At 50.0% G+C, this 24,065-nt stretch overlaps 5 protein-coding genes across 8 annotated transcripts; all 5 read right to left on the bottom strand.

The window, feature by feature from the left end:
- Positions 1 to 2,301: 2,301 nt before the first annotated feature.
- On the bottom strand, positions 2,302 to 2,941 carry LOC117645153. Its single transcript, XM_034385129.1, has 2 exons — positions 2,535 to 2,941; positions 2,302 to 2,432 (listed from the first exon to the last, which is right to left on the bottom strand). Exons 1-2 carry the CDS (start codon positions 2,847 to 2,849, stop codon positions 2,430 to 2,432), a joined length of 318 nt encoding a protein of 105 aa, XP_034241020.1. The 5' UTR covers positions 2,850 to 2,941; the 3' UTR covers positions 2,302 to 2,429.
- LOC117644221 lies at positions 2,940 to 6,632 on the bottom strand. Its single transcript, XM_034383489.1, has one exon. It carries the CDS (start codon positions 6,630 to 6,632, stop codon positions 2,940 to 2,942), a length of 3,693 nt encoding a protein of 1,230 aa, XP_034239380.1.
- Positions 6,633 to 9,071: 2,439 nt separating this feature from the next.
- LOC117645185 lies at positions 9,072 to 11,871 on the bottom strand. The gene has a single exon (XM_034385194.1). It carries the CDS (start codon positions 11,836 to 11,838, stop codon positions 9,103 to 9,105), a length of 2,736 nt encoding a protein of 911 aa, XP_034241085.1. The 5' UTR covers positions 11,839 to 11,871; the 3' UTR covers positions 9,072 to 9,102.
- On the bottom strand, positions 11,857 to 14,044 carry LOC117645186 (nucleolar protein dao-5-like). 4 transcript variants are annotated; one of them, XM_034385195.1, is made up of 8 exons: positions 13,869 to 14,044; positions 13,382 to 13,488; positions 13,089 to 13,289; positions 12,811 to 13,017; positions 12,539 to 12,736; positions 12,378 to 12,455; positions 12,147 to 12,227; positions 11,857 to 11,997 (listed from the first exon to the last, which is right to left on the bottom strand). In XM_034385195.1, the coding sequence occupies exons 2-8, from the start codon at positions 13,460 to 13,462 to the stop codon at positions 11,884 to 11,886; spliced, it is 960 nt and encodes a 319-aa protein (XP_034241086.1). In that variant the 5' UTR covers positions 13,463 to 13,488; positions 13,869 to 14,044; the 3' UTR covers positions 11,857 to 11,883. The 4 variants fall into 4 exon arrangements, with proteins under 4 accessions (XP_034241086.1, XP_034241087.1, XP_034241089.1 ...); XM_034385196.1 differs by having other exon boundaries at positions 12,820 to 13,017; XM_034385197.1 differs by having other exon boundaries at positions 11,905 to 11,997; positions 12,131 to 12,227.
- A 58-nt stretch (positions 14,045 to 14,102) lies between these two features.
- On the bottom strand, positions 14,103 to 15,640 carry LOC117644220. Its single transcript, XM_034383488.1, has 4 exons — positions 15,277 to 15,640; positions 15,027 to 15,164; positions 14,830 to 14,931; positions 14,103 to 14,368 (listed from the first exon to the last, which is right to left on the bottom strand). The coding sequence occupies exons 1-4, from the start codon at positions 15,359 to 15,361 to the stop codon at positions 14,103 to 14,105; spliced, it is 591 nt and encodes a 196-aa protein (XP_034239379.1). The 5' UTR covers positions 15,362 to 15,640.
- Between the last annotated feature and the right edge of the window lie 8,425 nt (positions 15,641 to 24,065).

Raw genomic sequence — 24,065 nt, 5'->3', positions numbered from 1 at the left:
TAAAAATGCCTCAAAGCCTTTTCAGACGCGTAGCCGCGTCCTCTTGTCGGGGCGCAGCCGCGGCGCCGGCCGGCTGGGGTGCAGGTCCTGCGTCCCCTGCCTGGCCTCGCGCCTCGACGGGCACCTCGACTTGGCGCTCGGGGGCTGCCGGGGCACGCTGTGCTCCTAACGGCGGTGTTGTGACTCTGCAAATCGACCCCAAAATATTGCTCGAAATAATTAATGATTTCTCGCGGGTTCAATTTGCCGAGTCCCCAAAGTTTTAGTCAGATCCTTGATTACATCTCCGCGGCCGGTCGGCCACGACAGAGCCGTAGCAGGACAGGGCAGACACCTGGACCATGGCAGGGCAGGGCATGTTGCGCTGGTCCCTGCCGAGGCGGCATCTTCTATGCTTTCCGAGTTTTACTACTTTTCGAGGAACTCGTGTCGCAAGGGGTCGCTGATGAGCCTGTCCCTATTCTGCGTCCTTGGGTGTTACGACATGAATCGATTCCACGTGTGGAAGTCGCGATGTCTGGGAGGGGGCCCTGCAGTTCACAATTTTGTATATAAAGTCAGAATCTCTCCTGGACATCGCCAGTCGCCCAGGACAGTCCAGTAGTGTCGTGTCTGTGACGTATCTGGGTGTTGGGACGCTGGTCCGTCTTGTGAACAGTTTGTGTGGAGGAAGGGAGGAGCTGAAGCCCGTAACATCTGTTTGTAATCCGTTTGTGAATTTGGCATTTGTTTTGAGAATATAATTTGATAATTGATTTTTGATCGAGTCTTGGAATAATTGGTAATTTGTTTTTTCCTTCATTTCACACTAAATTCACATAACGAAGGTTGCGAAAAGCGGGGCACGCAACATTGGTGCATCGGCCGGGAAAGAGTAAAATCTTGAGAGGTTTTACTTTCAGCTACCAGTAACCCTTCCTCTGCTTTGGCAAACTGTGCTGAGACGTTAAATAGTTTAAGTGTTAGAGATAGAGTGCGCACTAGGGTTAGGTCTTATGGGGAATTATTTTTCGTGACTTATTTTTAAGAAGTGCTTGTGAAGAATACCATCTGTGTGCGTGTGTGTATGTCTGTGCGAGTTTGTGTTTGTGTGTGTGTGTGTGTGTGTGTGTGTGAGAGAGAGAGAGAGAGAGAGAGAGAGAGAGAGAGAGAGAGAGAGAGAGAGAGAGAGAGAGAGAGAGCGTTGATGGTCGGAGACGTCACTGGTGTGTCCCTGTGTTAGTCCGAGCGCATGTGGGTAGTGTGAGCGGTCAGTGATTTTCCTTCTGAATTAATTTTTAAGATGAAAAAGGCGAGAGTACCGAAGTCGGAGGATGGTTCGAAAGTGGGGCCTGTCGCCGAGCAGGCGGCTGCTTCTGCTGGTGGAAGGCAAAGCGGGGTTGCAGCGCCGGACGGCGCAGGACGACCCGCGGAACCTGGAACCGGGGAAGCGGGCGCGGCTGGCTCCTTTCTCGAGAGTCCTTTTGCAAACCTTGATCTGTCGGCTAGTGGGACGACGGCCAGTGATGGCTCGGTCAATGCTGTTGGCGGAGGGGGTGCCGTCCCGCACGGGGCCGCGTCACTCGTTGGATTTGGCCCATTGATGAGTTCAATTGAGCCGTTCAACGGGGAGACGGGGGTTAGTGCGAGACAGTTCCTGGAATCGATTAACAGTGTTGCGAGTCTAGGGCACTGGTCGGCGCAGCAATGCCTTTCAGTTGCGCGGGTTCGGCTTCGCGGCGTAGCCTTTGATTTTGTGTCCATGCACCCCAACCCTGCGGTAAGGAGCGACTGGGTGGAGTTTCAGAGTGAAATCTTAACCAGATTTCAAGCTGATGAGCCCTTGGTTTCTTTAATGCAGAAATTCTACTCGGCAGTGCAGAAACCGTCCGAGGACGTAAAGCAGTACGGCCAGAGACTGTCTACTCTGTGCCAGCTTGCGTATCGGGCGGACGGTTCTGACCTGAGCGGAGCGGTTTGGAAAGTGTATGACAATATGCTTTTGTCTAGATTCCTCTATGGTCTTAAGGGCATCTCGCAAAAGGTTGTGGCAGCAGCCAAGCCCAAAGATTACAAAGAAGCATTGGCACTGGCTGTGAGCCTTCAGGAGATGGACGAGAAGGGGACAGTGGCAGTTGTCAGGGGTAATGGGGGGGATAAGAGCGCGGAGGATGAAATTGTGTGTTGGGATTGTGGGGAAATCGGACACGTTAGGCGGCGCTGTCCAGAGAGGGCGCAGGGGGAGTACCCCGAGCCCGAGGGCGACCCGCAAGACGGACCTGCATGCTGGGAGTGTGGGGAAGATTATACAGCATATACATTCAGGGTCAGGATAGTATCATATAGCACTTATTTTAATTTGTACAATATATATCAAATTTAATTTTTTTACAATACTGTCTAGTTTTTTCGGAGACTGCGGTGGGTAGGGCGGTCTTGATGCAGGAGAATTACTGTTGATAAAAAAAGGGAGTGTCAATGTACATCGTTTATTAAGGAAACAAAGTTAGTTAAGTGTGCATGTCGGGGCTTGTGCTTTACAACACTGAACTTACCTTGGGCACATCGATGACAAGAGGCAGGTGGTGGCTGAAGTACGCCTGGTATGCGCCCACAGTCATGGCGGCTGCATTAGAGAACACGGCGTCAATCGTAGACCCCGCGCCGTAGGTGGTGTGTGCTCTCAGGTCGCTCGTAGATGTTAGTGAGCGTGCCGCCAGGGTGTGGGCAATGCGCCGTCCAGCCGGCTGCTGCATGTCCTTGTTGAAGTCCCCCGCCAGGATGGTGGTGCGGGGCAGAGGGTGCGCAGGCAGCATCACGTCGATGGCCTCGATGATGGTATCGACGCAGGCGGACGGGTGGCAATACATGGCGACCGCCAGCAAGTCCTTGCCCTCGGCGCTGACGGCCTCGATGTGCGGCAGAGTGTTCAGCGCGGCCCTCTGGGTCAGCGGGAGCCGCTAGTAGATGGCCACGCCGCCTGCCGCGTGTCCCGGCGCTGCCCTGGCCATGTCGCAGCGCGCCACCTGCCGCATGCCGTGGCCCAGGTCGACATTGTCCTCGGGCCGGAGCCACGTCTCGGCAAGGAGCAACATGTCGGCCGCCATGAAGACCTCCGTGTCCCGGGTAACGTCGGGGTGGTGTGCGCGCAGGCTCTGCACGTTGTGGAAGACGGCGCGCAGCGAGTCAGCTGGCCGCTGCAGTAGTCCTGCCCAGCGCGGTCGGAATGTCTTGGTGCGCAGGCGCTCCTTCTCTCTCCTGATAGGGTGGTTGGCGGGCCGGATCTTCGGGTGGACGAAGAGGCGCGGGGGTCGGCGGTCTTTCTGTTTTGTCACCCGGCCGTCCCGCGTCGTATGTAAGCTCCTGCTCCGTTTCGAGTACGTCATGTAGAGGCCGGCGAGAGAGAGCACCCTGCTCATCGCGACGTACACCATTTCATTCGTCATCCCCGGGTCGTAGTGGAAGCAGGCGGTCTCGTAGCCACTTCCCTGCGACGAATGAATGGTGTCTGCGTGAGCCGGACTGAGTGGGAATTGTTGGCGCACCACTTCGCGCCACTTCTCAGTCCAGACTTTCCGCAGCACCAGGTCGCGGCGCTCGATGGGCACCAGGCCGTGCAGCTCGTCGCCGTGGGGGCTGGGCGGCAAGTCGAAGGGCAGGGCGTTCACCATGTCCGCGGGGAAGCTGTTCTGGCGCTGGATGGCAAGGCGGAGCTCGCCCGCCGCGGCCCGACTGGCGAGGGCCCCACAGTTGCCCGGAAAACGAAGCCACAGCTTGTGCACAGCCAGGGCCGTTTCTGCGCCTGCAGCGAGGCACGACGCGGACAGCACGCCCAGCTGCACCCAGACCAGCGTGCCGACGGCGCCGTTGACGAGGTGGTCGGCGGTGTCCTGGTTGTACGTCAACTTGTACGGCCGGCCCACGACGGCGAGCAGCTCGGAGGGCAGCCCCTCCGCCTTGGCCACGTTGAGGGCCTCGGCGCGCTGCAGGATGGTCTCTGCTTTCTCTTCTCGGCGTTGCCGGGAGTAGTCTTTGTAAGTGGACTTCGTCTGGACCCGGTCTCGCGCGATCACGCGGAAGATCTTCCTTATTTCGGCCCGGAGAAGCTTGGTGTTGTTGTGCCTGTCCTTGTCGTCGTTGTACTGGTAGATTCGGGGCACCTCATCCGGGACGATGAGGTTGTTCTTCTCCACGAAACGCGTCTCGATCAGGTCGCAGTCGGCGTCGCTCAGGGGTGTCTCGGCGTCGCCGATGATGGCGAGCAGCTCGGCATACTTCTTGTCGTCGCCCTGGCGCATGTTCTGCGTCAGTTCCACGTACTGGAATTTTTGCCACAAAGCCGCGCTTCCACTTATTTCAGTAGTGGAACTCTTGTAAACAGCCGAGCCTCCGACTGGAGTCAGCTGTCTGAAGTCTCCGAAGACGATGGTCCACAGGCCTCCGAAATCAGACTCCTTGCCCTTGGCTTCCCTTGAGCGCTGGTCCATTGCCAAGAAATTCCTGGCCGACACCATACTTATTTCATCAATGAGCTGGGCCTCGACATGCAGGAAAAAGTTCTGCAGGTTAGCAAGCTGCTGGCCCTGCAGAGGGGGCATGGGGGCGTGTCCGTCGTGCATGCGCTTCGTGGCGCCTTCCTCTTGGTTGTAGGGAAGCTTGTGGGAATGGTGTATCGTCATTCCTCCGATGATGCAGGCGGCCTTTCCCGTTGGTGCGCACGAGATGACTCTGGCGGCGCTGCTCTTGTCGTTGGGGGCCGCGAAGGTGTCGAAGGCGTTGGCGCAGCACTGCGCCACGAGGGACTTCCCCGTCCCGGCCGCGCCGTCGATGTAGAGCAGCATAGGCTCGCTGTTGAGGCGGACCCCGTCGTACACGGCCAGCACCACTTCGCGCTGCTTGGTGTTGAGGCGCCGGATGTTGTAGAGGAACGTGTCCCTGTCCCAGATGCCGCGCCGTCGCACCGTGGCCACGGGGTCCGTCCTAGGCTGGTTGAACCGCGGCTCCGGCAGGTCCACGTCGATGTCCTGGGCTCCGGCATCCATGAACTCGGCCTCCTCGAACACGTACTTGCCGTCTCCGGCGAGCTGGCGGCGCGCAGCCTCGGCAGCTTCGTTGGCCTCCGCCTCGTCCTCAGCAACGACGTTCTGCAGCTCTCCCTCCATGTCGCAGTCTGGGCGGCCGAGCATGCCTTCGAAGCGGGCTCGTCTGGGCAGTATGTCCGGTTCGTGGCGCTCGTACAGGCCCTCAAAGCCGCCGTCCGCTGCTCCGGCCGACAGAATGTCGTCCTGCTCATTGCGCCAGGGGATGTGCAGGGTGCACATGCTCCTGTAGAAGTTCTCTCTCTGGTCCTTGTTGTCGCCGTTCTCGTTGAAGCGCCGGTACCGGATGATTCGGTCCTTCTTCCTGGGCTTCATGTTGTTGCTTTGGTGGTGCACGGCGACGAACTCGGCCAGGGTGGTGTTCTCGAGGTCGTCGTGGCGGTTGGCGTACACGTCGAAGACGTCCGGATACCAAAGGTCTGTGGCTCCCTCTGGCAGGGCGTCGATGTCCTTCTTGGGCTTGGGGCAGTGGTGCCGTTCGTCTGGTAGGGAGGTATCAATGAAAGAGCATTTTCGGCTCATTTCGGACAGAGGAAAATTTAGCAAAATCCAGCTGGCCTCCTGGGCCGACGTTTCCTTGGCGCGCAGACACTTGGAGGCCAGCATTCTCATTAGGGTGCGGTCGTCAAACGCGTGTTCTCTTCTCAGTGTCGTGATTTCGTTGTGCAGCTGGCTGTGATTTTTTTCTGCTTTGGTGACGTAGGAGACACAGTAGCGCACCAAGCTGTACACGTCCAGTACGACCTGTGCGTCACTGTTGAATCCCAGCACGTCCAGAACCCACCGCAAGTAGGAGTTGGTCCATTTGTCTTGGACCGTCCGCCTGTAGATGATCTTGACGTGCTTCAGGCCCGTCCGGATGGCCAACTCGTAACTGCGGTCGTCGGGGCAGCCCGCCTCGCGCCACACAGCCTCCAGGGTGTCCGGGCAGCTTGGCGACGACAGCACGTCCTTGAGGCGCAGCCGCAACTCGCGGAGGCTCTTGATGTAGTCCTCCCAGCTGCAGTCGCCGCGCTCGTCCTCCGGCCGCTCGTCAGTGTCCAAGAACAGCGGGTCCAGGATCCTGGTGCGCGGCGTCGGCCAGAAGGGCGCGTCGAAGCGGCAGTGGCGGTGCGCCTCGTGCGGGTCTAGCTTCTTCAGCCGGAACCGCCTCTGGATGCTTTTCTTCCTGAAGCAGGTGGTGGTGTGGCTGTGGCTGTTCCTCTCCGCTAGCGGGTGGGTCGAGTCGCAGGTGAGCAGTTCGTCGGCGAAGCGCACCGCTTCCTCCCTGTCGATGAGGGGCTCATCCGGACCGTTGTTCAGCCAGAGGAGTCCATGGCAGTGTGGCGCCCCTCTCTGCTGGAACTCGATCCGGATGAACCAGTCGGTCATATAATATTGGCCCATCGGTCCTTTGTTCTTCATGCGAAGATATTTCTTCAGTTGCAGCACGATTTCGCGGAACATCATGGCACACACGATGGGGTCTTCCCGGACCAGCTTGAGCTTCTCCTGCGAGGACATGATGTCCTCCCCGGCGTCCTCACGCTCCACCAGGTCCGAGATGGCCTCCATGACGTCGGCGCCGACGGAGTCAGGGAGTGGCACGTGGGTCGGCCTGCGAGCAGAAATTGGGAGGATCCCCCACTCCCTAGCCGTGACGTCATGGATCCCGACCGTCAACTGTCCATGTACCCGCCCCAGCGCGTTCGTCTCAGGCCATTCGAAGTTGTGTGGACCGTCCAGCCAACGATCATAACGTCCAATTAGCCAACGAACATAACGTTCAATAAGTATAAAGAAGATGGGCAAGCATTGTGTATGTCGCCAGGAATCGGATGGGTAAGTTAATTTTGAGCTTCAAGATTTCGCACAATGGAAGTAATGAGAGAAAATGACCTGTATGTCGCCCATATAGGCAAACAGCATGGGTGTGATTTGGACTTTGTGTTTTAGAATTTCAGTTACTTGTTCGCTTAAGAATAAGAGTTCCAAAATTTTCAAATTTTTGTGGGTTTGTAAGACTTTCTCTCATGTTTAAACCTTTCAGACAGGTCTTTTATGTTGGTTGATGTCTCCAAAGCGTCGATGGCCCAATGTAGTTCTAGTCTGTTTTTTTGGAGCGTCATGAGACTTACTGTTTTCTTCTCTTACATTTCAGCTTTATGGTATTTTGTGAAAGGTGCCATATATGGTACCATGGCTCTTGTGTGGGCGAAACACAGAGAACTTCCGCAAGTAAGATCTGCTTTATTTGTGAATGTAGTTATTTTGGTTGAATTTCTTATTGAAGCATTCTTTTTCAGGGGTAGATAATTGGTACTGCTTTTGGTGCCGAGGATTCAATAGGGCTCTTGAAACCCTTTCCCAGGTGAGCAGAACAATGTGGAACTGGATCTATACAAGGGCAACTCTGTCAATTATACAATGTGTGTTATTATTCCAGAAACAAGAGGAGTTTTCTCTTCAGATTACAACGTTGAATGAAGAAAAAGAAGAAATGCAATCAAAATTACTTGAATTGAGTGAGCAAAAAATAACTTGTGAAAACTTAGTGTGTGAAAAGTCTAATCTGGAAAAAATTGTGGAAGATCTGACGAGCAAGCTGGAATTGAAAGAAGGAGAACTTCGAAACCTTAAAAATGAATGTGATCGTCTTCAAGAAGAGCTAAGCACTGTTAAAGCCACCTGCAAAGAAAATGATGAAAATATTCATTTGGAAAAAGAAGAAATGCAATCAAAATTACTTGAATTGAGTGAGCTTAAAGTAACTTTGTAAAACTTAATGTGTGAAAAGTTTAGTTTGGAAGAAATTTCAGAAGATCTGAGAGCAAGGTGAATTGAAAGAAGGAGAGCTTCGAAGCCTTAAAAATGAATGTGATCATGTTCAAGAAGAGCTAAGTACTGTCCAAGCCACCTATCAGAAGGAGATAAGCTTGCTTACAAAAGAAAATATAGAATTGAAGGAAAATCTTCAAAAGATCTTCAAAAGAAGGAAGTTGTCCTTATCCCAGCAGCTTCCGTGATGATTGTGCCAAATTAAATTTGTATCTTGTATTTTGATAGGAATTATAACATTCTCCATATGCTACACTGTGTCCTTATTTTTAATGATTTGGGGATTTCAACCTGACTTTGTGTCAATCACTGATTTATCCTTTGTTCTTATCGGCCAAGTTTGGGTCTGTAATGTTTGCTGGACAACTTGATGATACTAGAGCAGTTGCTTCAGTATAAAATAAATAAAATGTACAAAATATCCCCTTGACTAACCCGCCTAGTTGCTGAAGAGATGACTTGATAGGGAGGGGTCACAACACATAAATATTTTTAAAAATATTTATTTGAAAAATCTGAGTTACACATAACTACATCATAAACAAAATATTGTCTTCAGCAATTTTTGCATAGACTTAAAACAAATATGTTAAGTCAAGCTAGTGAAAAATATGACTAAACATGCTTTAGAAAAATCTCACTAGCACAGACAAATGGTGAAGCATCATTGGAAACAATGCAGTTCTGATGAAATTCTTGATCACATTTCTTGCATGCTATGGATACTGCGGCTTGTGCATCATTTTGACAGACTGGGCAGATGTGCTGTAAGTCATGATAATCTCGCTGCATGCAGTCTCCAGCAATAGTTGAGAACATAAACTTCCTAAATTCTGCTTCATCTTCAACTGGAGAGAAGTTGTCAGAACCCATCATAACTTGGTGGGCGAAGTGACAGATTTGAACTCCGGTTGAAACACTTGATCCTGCTGGCATGGCTTGCCTTATTATTTTGACAGACCAGTTTTGTTCCTTATTCAGAACTTCCCTCATATTTTTGGTGCAATTGTTAAGCAGCTTCTGGCGGAAGCCACTGATGTTTTGCTGGTTTGGATCAAAATACAGGATTTCTAACTTTTCAACATTGAAAATGATGAGTATCCACTGGTTCTTGTAATTAGCAGGAAACATCACAATCTTATATCCAGCAGCCAAAATTTCATTCAATCCCTCCGTTACTATTGAGCCATCAATAACAGCATTAGAATCATTTGAGGTACAAGCATAAACATCCAAAGTCTCTGATGCTGTGAACAAAAATGCATCCGGTAGATGGTAGAATCTGTCCTGTGACAAAACCAGGAGATGCAGATTGAATTTTTTTCTCTTCAAGAGACGACAGCTGCATTTCCAGTGATTTCAAATCGATAATGGACAATTCTGAGTCACCAATTTTCAGAATTATGTCATTCAGTTTCTTCACATACCCTAAACTTGGTGTGAAAGAGCTGACAGCAGGCTCATCATGATTATCTGTTTGAGTTCCAATTGTTTCTTCTATATCAGGCTCACTGTCTGAGTAATCACTCAATAATGAAAGTAAATTTTTCTTCACACGTTCCTTAGCATTTGGAGATAACTTCTGATTGAAGGCATTAGCAGGCTTCTTACGTTTCTTAGCTCGTCGAAATGGGAGCATCTGTGATTCTTGCGTTTGTAACTTTGCTCGGGATGAGAAATGGATTGTTGGCTTCATTTGCATCATTACAATGTCAGTTGGAATATTTGCAGCGGATTCCATTTTCTTCAGCAATTGATCAATCACAGCATTAGCATGGACAACAAGGTGTGAATTTAACAATGTTTCAGAGTCAAGCATGCTATTAAGTTTCGCCACATTTTCTTTGAGTTTCTTCAGTGCATTTTCATTGGATCTGCCTTCATCAGGTTCCTGTTCATTGTCATAGAGAGAAAATAACTGGACATTACCATCATCAGGAGTGTCATCAACAACATCATCATTATGTATAATATCCTTCTTCAACAGAAAGGAATACAATTTATGAATGTGTTTACATACAGGACTTTTGTCAGGACAGCTGCATGTTAACATGTGGGAGCACAGCCCTTTACATTCTGGCTCTTTGCATTTGTTTCGGCATATTTTCTCAGTACACTTCAAATTGTTAATAGCTATGAAGTACTTTTGCTGGCTTTTATCTTTTGAAGACATTACTTCATATACAAGATTTGACAAAGTTTCACCAATGCAATCATCTCCCATATCCATGCCTTTCTTGTGCCTTAAGAGAACTGCTTCATAGCTTCCAGCTGATACTCCAAATAAGTTCTCTCTCTTTCTTGTACTGAAGTCATCCTCTTCAACTTTCATTAGGATGTTAATTAAATCATCAACTCTTTTATTAGGCCTTCTCTTCATGTGTCTCTTCTTTAAGCGGTGGTGGAAAGATTCATTAGCTCCAGTAGTATTTTGGTTAGCATAGTAAAAATTACGATAACTCATTGCCCACTTCTCTGGTCTTGACATGTAATAAGTAACAAAGTATGTAATGAAATCGGGTGCACTGGCTTCAAACTTTTTAACAAATGCCTCTGATAAAGCAGGAAATTCTTTCACCGGATCACGACAATTAATTACTGCTTTCAGGTCACTGTAGAGCTCTGAATCCAAATTTCTGGGAACACCGTGTGAATGGATATTTCTTTGAAAAGTTTGGTGAAGATGCCACACACAAAGAATATGCCTTAAAGTCTTCCCAAAACCAAGTTCTGCTGCATTAATGAGTGCAGGGTCATCATCAGTTACAACTACATTTATGTCTGCATCAGGATTTTTTTCTTTCATGGCTTTAAAGAAGTATTGTAGAGTATTCTTATCCATATGGCTTGTTATCAAATGGGCGACAGGCCAGCATCGGTTATTCTGATCAGGTACCATAACAGTTAATAATTTTAGGTCATACTGAGTGGTACCGTGCGTATCATCAACAAGCATTGCTTTAGAACAGCCTTGTTTGAACAGTTCTGCTTGCTCTTTCGTCTGAATACCAAACATGAAGATATTGTCTGCATCAGGAAGATCATTTACCTCTGACGGCCCTTGCATACACTTCATACCAAGTGGCTTGTAGAGAATAACAGGATTGTACTTTTCTTGTCTTAATCCTTCAAACAACTTCCTAACAGACACAGGATCTTCTTTGTGCAGTCTTTTTGAATTCCTCACCTTTCTTTTTCTTTCCCGAATTAATTTGATGGAGACATAATTGTTTTTCTTCTCAACACCAGAGTCTTCTCTGTTTTCTCTAGAAAAGGCACCATTGCGTAGGAGATCTTGAATCTTAGAAGGAGAAACTTCCCATGCCAATTGCTGATCAATCAGTTGATAAGCCGATCGTGACAGAGGTTGATGTTGGAAATCTTGGGGATCTAGGGGATGGCTATGGCAAGGATAGTACTCTACTTTGATGTCATTTTCAGTTTTGTGAACTTTCATGAAAGCTATGCAAAGATTGCCCTTTTTAACTTTACCGCATCCCCTTTTTCCAGAGGTTTTCTTCAAGTCAGGTTTGGCCAAACCATCATGCTGACAATAAAAGTAGACGTGACCACCTTTGCGGCTTTCCCCAGTGTGCATGGAAAAATATGAATAGGTCTTCTCCTCTTCTTTTTCTTTCCATGTCACAAAATCATCCAGTGAAGAAAATGATTTAGAGATGGGATCCTGATGGTCTTTATTTGGATGAACATCTCTTAAGTGCTCAAGTAAAGATGTTTTATGAAAAAATGTCTTACCACAGTCAGGATAGTGACATTTTGAGCGTGGACGATGTTCCTTTTTGCTAGGGGATGAACACTTCTTTAAGTGGGCCTTTAGGTGGTCTGATCTTTTAAATGGTTTAGAGCACATATGGCATAAAAACTTGTGAGGGCTTGCAGTGGTTCTTGACCGTTTAGAGCACACTAATTTGTGACGAGCCATGTTCTTTGATGTCTTGAAAAGTCTTGAGCAGAATGAGCATTTTGACTATTTTTCCAATCGACTCTGTGGTTTAGACTTTGTAGGTGTCCTTTTAGGTTCAAAATCGTCATCAGATGTGTCCCCAAGAACTGTTGACACATCATTTACATCACGAATTGCCTAGAAAGCAAAATAATCATTAGATTATCTAAACCAAAATAAAGAAACATTCCTATTTTGTTTAAAAGTTTAGTATGCCCACTCAACAAAAGCCCACAAAAATTTAATATAAATTTAATCAATCCAAAATTACTTGCAATTCCTCGCACCTTGTCTCTATTAGGTTTCACAGGACTCTTCTTTCCTTTTTTTCTGGGAACGGCTTTCTCTTGGAAGTCATTAGGATTGGCCTGAAAAAGATGGAACAGAAAGGGAGCATAAATACATTTTTTGTTATCACAGTCTCCACACTCACAATTCCCAAAACAAATTAAGTGGTCATTTAATTAAAACAATAACTTGCTGATTGTAACTGCTGTAGTGTATTGTTTATGGCTTACCTTACTGTCTCTTTTTGTTTTGACTTTCTTGACTAAATCATCTGATTCCTTTGAAACTTCATTTGCCACAAGACCAGCCTGGAAAGGACAAAAATAATTAACTCTAAAAAATTTAAATGCAGTAACTATATTTTTATGAACTGGCAGCTCACGATTCCTACACTGATAGGGAGTTCTGCTCGGTGTACACAAGGTTTCTTAGGACTTTTCTTTCCTATTGTGGGTCCGGCTTTCTCATGTGAATCATAAGGATTTTTTGTTTTGACTTTCTTCCTGGGAGGGTCCTGAAAGTCATCATCAGATGCATTGCAAAATAAATCAACTGATTCCTTTGAAACTACATTTGCCACAAGACCAGCCTGGAAAGAAAGAAAATAATGAACTCTAATAAATTCAAATGCAGTAACTATATTTTTATGAACTAGCAACTCACGATTCCTACACTGATAGGGAGTTCTGCTCGGTGTACAGAAGGTTTCATAGGACTTTTCTTTCCTATTGTGGGTCCGGCTTTCTCATGTGAGTCATTAGGATTTTTTGTTTTGACTTTCTTCCTGGGAGGGTCCTGAAAGTCATCATCAGATGCATTGCAAAATAAATCATCTGATTCCTTTGAAACTACATTTGTCACAAGTCCAGCCTGAAAAGGACAAAAATAATTAACTCTAAAAAATTTAAATGCGTTATGAACTGGCAACTCACGATTCCTACACTGCTGGGGAGTTCTGCTCGGTGCACACAAGGTTTCAAAGGACTTTTCTTTACTGTCTTTCTGGGTCCGGCTTTCTCTTGTGAGTCATTAGGATTTTTTGTTTTGACTTTCTTCCTGGGAGCGTCCTGAAAGTCATCATCAGATGTGTTGCAAACTAAATCATCTGATTCCTTTGAAACTTCATTTGCCACAAGAGCAACCTAGAAAAGAAAAACATGATTAACTCTAAGAAATTGTGATGCAGTAATATTTATATGAACTTCTGATGACACTACATTCTGGTGATAAGTACCTTCTGGCAGCTCGCCATTCCTGCACTGATGGGGAGTTCTGCTGGGTGGACACAAACTGCCTTCCGTTTGCGATACATCATGCACAGCCATTAATACCATTGATGTGCTGCAAAAGAGCGTTCATCAAAAATGGGGAGAAAATTATAGATAAGGCATTCCAGCTAGCATAAGTGCACCTGCTGACACGTCAGGGGAACAACAATCTATTTGGATTGAACACTCCCGTTTCAAGTGAAAGGAGTTTTTTTGTGAGAAAACTGCGAGTTTCTTTCGTAAAATATACTGTAAAAGGATGGTTTTTGAAAAAATGAAGCTAGAATTGGCTAAAGCTAGAAATGGCTAACTGAAAAACTGGCGGTGGGTACAGAGCGAAACATACAACGCACACCGAACGACATAACCCACCACAGAACAACTCTGAACACCTTAATTTATGTTCTGCAAATGTTTTGGAGAGGGGTGAAAACTATTTGGAAATTTACTTACCAAGGATCGAAATATTTTGAAGAAACTTTTTCAAAGTGGGGTCTAGTCGGGGTCAGGCCGCCGTTGGCGGGTAACACGTCGTACTGCACGGCGGGCTGGGAGGAACAGTTGACGGTCGGGATCCATGACGTCACGGCTAGGGAGTGGGGGATCCTCCCAATTTCTGCTCGCAGGCCGACCCGTGGCACGTTGGAGTCGATGTTGGCAGCACTGGCGCGGTCCATCTCGCCGTGTTCACGGTGGAGCTTTCGCAGCACTTTCATCAGCGGCTTGCAGTTGGTTTCGCTGAAGGACTGCGTGAAGAACAAGCCGTTCCAGCTCGTTTTTCCTCTGACGTGCTTCGGGAGTCAGGCCTGCCTGCCTTCGTGCCCGCTGCAGCTCGTGTTTTCTTTGCCGTTTTTCGGGGGTCAGGCCTGCATCCTTTCGTGCCCGCTGGAGCCCGTTCTTCCTTTTGCGCTGATCCAGCGTTGAAGACTCGCCTGAAGAGACATCCTTTGATCCTGTAAATTCGTAGAATTAATCAGAGACGTCTTGGTGATACCGTCGCCAGTCGCCTCGCTAGCCGGCGGCCGGGGCCATAGACAAAGAATTCGCGTCGCGAAGGCACTGTTCGGGGTGCCACTTCGAGGGTTCTGGAGGCTTCGGCCGTTTATGATCATTCCAGTTCTACAAGATTTATCTTTGTTTACGGCCGGCGCGGCCTCGGCTGGTTACAATATTTTCAGGTCTACACGATTCTTCTTTGTCTATGGCAGGCGCGGCGGGGGGTTGGGGGTTGGGATAGGCGGTGCCACTGCGCTCTATCCCACTACACCCGCACCAGCCCCCTCAGTCCCCTCGAGGACGGCGGCGAGGGGGGAGACGGGGGTGGAAGGGGACGGCAAAGGCGGGAGGCTACTCTCCCCCAAGCGCGGGGTGAGGCGGGGGCTGGCGGGGCTGGCGTTTCCGACTGTAGACTGACCTGCTAGTTGTTCTTCGGCTGGAACGCGGCTGCTTGCAGTCTCGGCGGCGTCCTCCTGTTTGGCGTCAGCGCAGTGATGTGCTCCTGCGCGCTCCGTCTGCCCTGAGAATGCGAAAGCCAAATGTTTACTTATGCATTTAACTATCATGACCGGTATCTTTTTTGTCGTTTTTTTGCTACGCTGTTTATACCCTCACCTCTCTGCTTTGAATCTTGCGCAGTGCAAGATGAGCCCTGCTGTTCAGCGTCTCCAGCGTCATCGCCGCGGTTGGCTCGGCCGCGGGCCTCTCCACCCTCCCCTTGATTAACATCATGTGCTGCCGCGAGCAGCAGTCCTGGAAATTATTACACTGTAGCCGCAAATGCAGGGCGGGATTTCGCAAGGACGCGTCGCGCCTCCCGACGGGGATAACCTCACTGGACCGCGTTCTCGGACGTGGCACTTACTTTTGTCTCGTTTCTCCCGATACAGCTGCCGGGCCCTTTCACGTTTACGCTCTCGTTGTTCTTCGGTCAGCTTCCTGGGGGCCATAGCTTAGGCCAATAATTGCCGCTTCACCTGCTTCTTCCCACATATCTTGTCTTTTTACTCCACACACGTGCAACGCGCTCCTTCAGGCCAGCCGGCGACACTGTTGTTGTTGTGCAGTGCGAGGCCCCCGCTCCCCTCGTCTCCAGCGGCATGCGGCGTCGCCGGCGGCGGTGCCACGCTGCATCCTGCATCGGTATCGGCCGAGCGAAGCCGACCTAGCTCCGAAGGCGATACGAGCTGAGCAGGCCACGCTAGGCCCCTGCTTGAGGGCCGAGCCGAGCCGGCCGAGCCTTGCCTAGGCCTGCTACGCAGCACGCCGCGCCACTGCGCCCTGCGCTGGCGGCGGGGAGGTAGGGGGGGGACGGGGGGGGCTAGGCCCCATGGCCTTTTTCCGGCCCAGGCCGGCTTCACGCACGCACAGAACGACGCACGCATGGTCCCGCCCCGCCTCAAGACTATCTCGAGAGTAAAAGCAAGCTGACACCTTCATTACAATTGTATAGCTTGCTTTAGCTTTAGCATCGGTGTCATCTGCTAAAAATGCCTCAAAGCCTTTTCAGACGCGTAGCCGCGTCCTCTTGTCGGGGCGCAGCCGCGGCGCCGGCCGGCTGGGGTGCAGGTCCTGCGTCCCCTGCCTGGCCTCGCGCCTCGACGGGCACCTCGACTTGGCGCTCGGGGGCTGCCGGGGCACGCTGTGCTCCTAACGGCGGTGTTGTGACTCTGCAAATCGACCCCAAAATATTGCTCGAAATAATTAATGATTTCTCGCGGGTTCAATTTGCCGAGTCCCCAAAGTTTTAGTCAGATCCTTGATTACATCTCCGCGGCCGGTCGGCCACGACAGAGCCGTAGCAGGACAGGGCAGACACCTGGACCATGGCAGGGCAGGGCATGTTGCGCTGGTCCCTGCCGAGGCGGCATCTTCTATGCTTTCCGAGTTTTACTACTTTTCGAGGAACTCGTGTCGCAAGGGGTCGCTGATGAGCCTGTCCCTATTCTGCGTCCTTGGGTGTTACGACATGAATCGATTCCACGTGTGGAAGTCGCGATGTCTGGGAGGGGGCCCTGCAGTTCACAATTTTGTATATAAAGTCAGAATCTCTCCTGGACATCGCCAGTCGCCCAGGACAGTCCAGTAGTGTCGTGTCTGTGACGTATCTGGGTGTTGGGACGCTGGTCCGTCTTGTGAACAGTTTGTGTGGAGGAAGGGAGGAGCTGAAGCCCGTAACATCTGTTTGTAATCCGTTTGTGAATTTGGCATTTGTTTTGAGAATATAATTTGATAATTGATTTTTGATCGAGTCTTGGAATAATTGGTAATTTGTTTTTTCCTTCATTTCACACTAAATTCACATAACGAAGGTTGCGAAAAGCGGGGCACGCAACATTGGTGCATCGGCCGGGAAAGAGTAAAATCTTGAGAGGTTTTACTTTCAGCTACCAGTAACCCTTCCTCTGCTTTGGCAAACTGTGCTGAGACGTTAAATAGTTTAAGTGTTAGAGATAGAGTGCGCACTAGGGTTAGGTCTTATAGGGAATTATTTTTCGTGACTTATTTTTAAGAAGTGTTTGTGAAGTATACCATCTGCGTGCGTGTGTGTATGTCTGTGCGAGTTTGTGTGTGTGTGTGTGTGTGTGTGAGAGAGAGAGAGAGAGAGAGAGAGAGAGAGAGAGAGAGAGAGAGAGAGAGAGAGAGAGAGAGAGAGCGTTGATGGTCGGAGACAGGTCACTGTGTGTCCCCTGTGGGTTAGTGCCGAGCGGTCAGTGTGAGCGGTCAGTGATTTTCCTTCTGAATTAATTTTTAAGATGAAAAAGGCGAGAGTACCGAAGTCGGAGGATGGTTCGAAAGTGGGGCCTGTCGCCGAGCAGGCGGCTGCTTCTGCTGGTGGAAGGCAAAGCGGGGTTGCAGCGCCGGACGGCGCAGGACGACCCGCGGAGCCTGGAACCGGGGAAGCGGGCGCGGCTGGCTCCTTTCTCGAGAATCCTTTTGCAAACCTTGATCTGTCGGCTAGTGGGACGACGGCCAGTGATGGCTCGGTCAATGCTGTTGGCGGAGGGGGTGCCGTCCCGCACGGGGCCGCGTCACTCGTTGGATTTGGCCCATTGATGAGTTCAATTGAGCCGTTCAACGGGGAGACGGGGGTTAGTGCGAGACAGTTCCTGGAATCGATTAACAGTGTTGCGAGTCTGGGGCACTGGTCGGCGCAGCAATGCCTTTCAGTTGCGCGGGTTCGGCTTCGCGGCGTAGCCTTTGATTTTGTGTCCATGCACCCCAACCCTGCGGTAAGGAGCGACTGGGCGGAGTTTCAGAGTGAAATCTTAACCAGATTTCAAGCTGATGAGCCCTTGGTTTCTTTAATGCAGAGATTCTACTCGGCAGTGCAGAAACCGTCCGAGGACGTAAAGCAGTACGGCCAGAGACTGTCTACTCTGTGCCAGCTTGCGTATCGGGCGGACGATTCTGACCTGAGCGGAGCGGTTTGGAAAGTGTATGACAATATGCTTTTGTCTAGATTCCTCTATGGTCTTAAGGGCATCTCGCAAAAGGTTGTGGCAGCAGCCAAGCTCAAAGATTACAAAGAAGCATTGGCACTGGCTGTGAGCCTTCAGGAGATGGACGAGAAGGGGACAGTGGCAGTTGTCAGGGGTAATGGGGGGGATAAGAGCGCGGAGGATGAAATTGTGTGTTGGGATTGTGGGGAAATCGGACACGTTAGGCGGCGCTGTCCAGAGAGGGCGCAGGGGGAGTACCCCGAGCCCGAGGGCGACCCGCAAGACGGACCTGTATGCTGGGAGTGTGGGGAAGTAGGGCATTTCAGGCGAGACTGCCGTGACCTGCATGAGGTGCATGAGGGGCCGGCATGCTGGGAGTGCGGTGCCATTGGGCACCTTAGGCGGCATTGCATGATGCCTAAGGGCAGTCCACAGGGGGAGCCGGAGGTTTGGGGTGAACCAGAACCAGATTTATGGAATCGGAGGCTGGGGCCACCCTCGCCGTGGGGGGGTGAGGCTTCGGCTCTTTACTAAGAGCTCTGCGGTGGTGGCGGGGTGATTCCGTGCGTAGGGGGTCATTTCAGGTCATCGGGGCCTTGCGCCTGAACTGAGGTTGATTTGGTAGCTTGGGCAATTCAAATTTGTTTTACTAAACGAAGACCATGTCCTCATGTGGATAAGTCAATGTAACTTTTGTTTTTCTAGGTTTCGTAAGCTGCTAAAGTGTCGTTTTGTAAGTTCCGTCATGGTCACCAACAACTATAAGACAACATTGGCATGCTGTAGTATATGACTCAGCCACATCAAAAGAAAACTGGCTATTTCACTCTCTTCCCTGACTTATTCTTCGCAAAATTACGGAAGGTGACCCTTGTAACATCACTTGTTGAACCCGAAACAGCCTATGGGAAAATGTCCACCGTGTGACCATGTGACCTATGCTGCTTTCACAACTGACGGTCTACTGGGGTTCCTTTTCGTTTTAGAACCTCGCGACCACTTGGGATCGAAAGAACATAAAAATTGCTTCCAGAAGCCCGTGCCCGCGGGACCTGGGGCGGTCAAACGACGCTTCCAGGCCGTCAGAGTTGTTCAAAACGGCAAGGGTGTAAAAATAGATGTAAATTCCGTTTCGGGCCGTAGCTCCTCCATCTGAGGGAGAAAGTTCCCACAACCTTCGCTGAAAAACGCTATTTTGGATGCTCAAAATGACACCGTCAACAGTTTTTACCTATCTTGTAACCCAGCGGGTCAGGAGACTAAACACTTCGCTTTGTAAACTCCGTAATCTGTAAATTCCGTCATTATTTCTGTAAATTCCGCCGTATTTCATAGGGGGTGAAATTAAAAGTTAACTTGTAGCGCTGCCACGCTCAGAGGGGTACTGTGGGGTACTATGTATGCCATCTACACCAAATTTAGCCCCTAAAGTTGAACTTTAAAAAGGAACCTTTGGTACATCCAAAATGACCCTCTACGCACGGAATCACCCGGCGGTGAAAAATGGTACCATTGAAAGAAAAGTCCTGTGCCTGAGGGCAGGTGGTTCAAAGTCCTGTGCCTGAGGGCAGGTGGTTCAAAGTCCTGTGCCTGAGGGCAGGTGGTTCAAAGTCCTGTGCCTGAGGGCAGGTGGTTCAAAGTCCTGTGCCTGAGGGCAGGTGGTTCAAAGTCCTGTGCCTGAGGGCAGGTGGTTCAAAGTCCTGTGCCTGAGGGCAGGTGGTTCAAAGTCCTGTGCCTGAGGGCAGGTGGTTCAAAGTCCTGTGCCTGAGGGCAGGTGGTTCAAAGTCCTGTGCCTGAGGGCAGGTGGTTCAAAGTCCTGTGCCTGAGGGCAGGTGGTTCAAAGTCCTGTGCCTGAGGGCAGGTGGTTCAAAGTCCTGTGCCTGAGGGCAGGTGGTTCAAAGTCCTGTGCCTGAGGGCAGGTGGTTCAAAGTCCTGTGCCTGAGGGCAGGTGGTTCAAAGTCCTGTGCCTGAGGGCAGGTGGTTCAAAGTCCTGTGCCTGAGGGCAGGTGGTTCAAAGTCCTGTGCCTGAGGGCAGGTGGTTAGAAGTCCTGCGCCAACGAAGGGCAGGTGGTTCAAAGTCCTGTGCCTGAGGGCAGGTGGTTAGAAGTCCTGCGCCAACGAAGGGCAGGTGGTTCAATTGCAATGTAAGGGTCTGATCAGCCCTGTTTAGAGATATTTCACACGGGCCGATTGAAATCGGGGGTGGGTGTGGAAAGGCCGTGGAAAGGCCGCCTAGGACGAGGTTAGATAGTCCGGATTTAAGACAACTGGGTGCACGGCATGACGCTGCGCGCTGGGTCCCGGAATCACGTGGGCGGGGACGGGACGGTAGTTCATTCTGTGTAGAAGCAAGGGGAGCTGGCCTACTGCATGTGACAACTCTGATGCGGTATGGTGGTGGCAGCACCATGCGCGCAAAGGCGTTGATCAATAAATTTAGAGGAAATAATATTTTGAGTAAATGTTTTCTCAAAAGGATTTTGTATTTTATGTAACTTTGTTGTAATTTTCTGTTTAATGTTAAATGTTGTCAGATAGTTTTCAGACTGCAGTTTTAACGGGTAAGAAGAAAATGTAAAAAAAATGAGTGTTATTTTTGAAAAAAAATTAAATTTGCGTCATTTGTGTACATGACATGTTTTTTTTTGGAAAGGTAATCATATCTTAAATTGTTTGGTGTTTGGACAATGCGTGCAATGAGTAAAACTGGTTTTCCTGTGCAAAATCCATTTTCACCAAGGCGGGGGAGTCAAAATGTGTTAAATCGATACTTGTCACAATTGTTTGTAAAAGTATCAAGGTCGGTATGATTGTAATTAAGAGCTTGTGAACCACCTCGATGCTGTTTTCAGAAATTTGAGACTGTCACAAGAGCGCTGGCTCTACGCTACGGTCATACTCCCGTTTTACCTGCCAGGTTGGGTACCATGAGGTACCGAGCTCAACTTGGTGCCATTCAACAGAAGATTTGCTCGATTGAGGACGTGATCACAACTCCGAGAGGACGCCTAGAAGACGTGCTGGTTTTCCAGTCCAAACCTAGGACGAGCATGGTGCCGGTCAACAACGTGGTGAACTTCGAAAGACTTTCAGAAGTGTGGGTGGAATAGGAAAGCTGCAAATGTACGCGTATATCGGAAAGAAGGAAGGCGTGTGTCAAAAAATGTTTTGTAAAGAGGGAAGGAACATCCGAGCCTCTCTGCTGACCGTAATCTGGCGAAATTGTATAAGAAAAGTGCTTTTGGCACTTTTCTTGTTAGGACGCCTAGAAGACGTGCTGGTTATCCAGTCCAAACCTAGGACGAGCATGGTGCCGGTCAACAACGTGGTGAACTTCGAAAGACTTTCAGAAGTGCGGGTGGAATAGGAAAGCTGCAAATGTACGCGTATATCGGAAAGAAGGAAGGCGTGTGTCAAAAATGTTTTGTAAAGAGGGAAGGAACATCCGAGCCTCTCTGCTGACGGTAATCTGGCGAAATTGTATAAGAAAAGTGCTTTTGGCACTTTTCTTGTTTTAAGGAGGGGGTATCTGTTGTGACTCTGCAAATCGACCCCAAAATATTGCTCGAAATAATTAATGATTTCTCGCGGGTTCAATTTGCCGAGTCCCCACAGTTTTAGTCAGATCCTTGATTACATCTCCGCGGCCGGTCGGCCACGACAGAGCCGTAGCAGGACAGGGCAGACACCTGGACCATGGCAGGGCAGGGCATGTTGCGCTGGTCCCTGCCGAGGCGGCATCTTCTATGCTTTCCGAGTTTTACTACTTTTCGAGGAACTCGTGTCGCAAGGGGTCGCTGATGAGCCTGTCCCTATTCTGCGTCCTTGGGTGTTACGACATGAATCGATTCCACGTGTGGAAGTCGCGATGTCTGGGAGAGGGCCCTGCAGTTCACAATTTTGTATATAAAGCCAGAATCTCTCCTGGACATCGCCAGTCGCCCAGGACAGTCCAGTAGTGTCGTGTCTGTGACGTATCTGGGTGTTGGGACGCTGGTCCGTCTTGTGAACAGTTTGTGTGGAGGAAGGGAGGAGCTGAAGCCCGTAACATCTGTTTGTAATCCGTTTGTGAATTTGGCATTTGTTTTGAGAATATAATTTGATAATTGATTTTTGATCGAGTCTTGGAATAATTGGTAATTTGTTTTTTCCTTCATTTCACACTAAATTCACATAACGAAGGTTGCGAAAAGCGGGGCACGCAACATTGGGTTGTGACTCTGCAAATCGACCCCAAAATATTGCTCGAAATAATTAATGATTTCTCGCGGGTTCAATTTGCCGAGTCCCCACAGTTTTAGTCAGATCCTTGATTACATCTCCGCGGCCGGTCGGCCACGACAGAGCCGTAGCAGGACAGGGCAGACACCTGGACCATGGCAGGGCAGGGCATGTTGCGCTGGTCCCTGCCGAGGCGGCATCTTCTATGCTTTCCGAGTTTTACTACTTTTCGAGGAACTCGTGTCGCAAGGGGTCGCTGATGAGCCTGTCCCTATTCTGCGTCCTTGGGTGTTACGACATGAATCGATTCCACGTGTGGAAGTCGCGATGTCTGGGAGAGGGCCCTGCAGTTCACAATTTTGTATATAAAGTCAGAACCTCTTCTGGACATCGCCAGTCGCCCAGGACAGTCCAGTAGTGTCGTGTCTGTGACGTATCTGGGTGTTGGGACGCTGGTCCGTCTTGTGAACAGTTTGTGTGGAGGAAGGGAGGAGCTGAAGCCCGTAACATCTGTTTGTAATCCGTTTGTGAATTTGGCATTTGTTTTGAGAATATAATTTGATAATTGATTTTTAATCGAGTCTTGGAATAATTGGTAATTTGTTTTTTCCTTCATTTCACACTAAATTCACATAACGAAGGTTGCGAAAAGCGGGGCACGCAACAGCGGCTCCTCCTCGCGCGGCACCGAGCGGGCAGAGGCCTGCCTCGCTCTGGCCCTCGCCCTTGTCACACGAGACATCTCGAGGATTCGGGGCGAGTCAAGTCAGCAAAACAATTTCAATTTCACAAAAACACTCACTTTCCTAGTCGGATTCGCGGGAGAAACGCACTAGGCTCGCGGGAAAACGCACTCGCGGTTCTAAAACCCTTACCTCAGAAAGCGCGGGAAACCCTCGTTGTCCTGACGCGTCCTAGCAATCCGGCGGAGTTTTCCCCTTAGTCCCTTGGTAGCGGGCTACAGAGTCGCACCGCGAATTACCAACAACCCCGAAAAAGACCAGTACCCTGACCTCTAACGTGTGCGGCTATCGCCTGTGTACCCTGTGTAAGGGGAAAGGGATCTTGTCCTGGGGCCGGCTAGAGGAAAGAGTCTCCCGTCTAGCCTACCACCAAAACCTCCTCCCTCCTCTGACCGTTAAACCGCTGCCACCACTGTTATAAACCCGAGGGTTATCAGAGAGGCGGGTAAATCAGAGAGAGGATTTGGTAAGACAAGTATGGTTGTATTTCGAATCAGCAAACAATCAGCTCTCAGTAGAAGCGCGCGAACTCGTCTCGGCGCGTAGCGCGTAGATGCTTCCAGCACGCTGGCCCAAGCTCGAGTGAAGCTCGTCCCGGCCCGGCCGCGGTCGCTCGGCTCGCTGCTGCCGGCTCGGCACGGCCCGGTCCGGCCCTCGGCTCCGCTCGGCTCGTCGCCGAGCTCGCCCGAGGCTCAGCGCGGCGGTGATTGGCCCGCCGCCGGAGCGGCTGCTATCCGCACGTCGCGCCTGCCAGGACGGCCGGGTCCGCTTATTCACAGATCGCCCTGCGCACACACCGCGTGTGTGGGGAACGCGCCGACATTCGTCTGCTACGAAGTGTCGCACTCACAACAATACTTATGAGAATGTTTATTTAAATGTATGAATCTGACATTTTGTCAATTTATTTCAAAGAGTAAACACTCGGAACACTTTGACAAATTTCTTACGCATGGTAATTCATGAAAATGTCAATTTTAGTATAACTTTTGAATATCCTGACGTGCCATTGTTTTGTGTTCAACATGTCACTCATATGTCCGATACCACTTGTGTTGGGTATCATTTTCGTTGTTTCAACGCGAGGATACACAATTTGGTGGCTAATCACACACTCAATACCCGTAAAAGTTGTGTTCGGTACTAGGGCAAGGCGCCTTGCGGCACGCGGCGTGTCAGCCACATCTCCAAGCGGGGCCGGCCGGCCGGCCGGCGCGACACCCGAACCCAACCTCGCAAGATAGATA

This window comes from Thrips palmi, unplaced genomic scaffold (genome assembly GCF_012932325.1).
Source record: "Thrips palmi isolate BJ-2018 unplaced genomic scaffold, TpBJ-2018v1 HiC_scaffold_18, whole genome shotgun sequence".
Lineage (NCBI taxonomy): Eukaryota > Metazoa > Arthropoda > Insecta > Thysanoptera > Thripidae > Thrips > Thrips palmi.
Note: the sequence above shows the minus strand (reverse complement) of the source record. Positions and strands in the feature narration are given on the sequence as shown.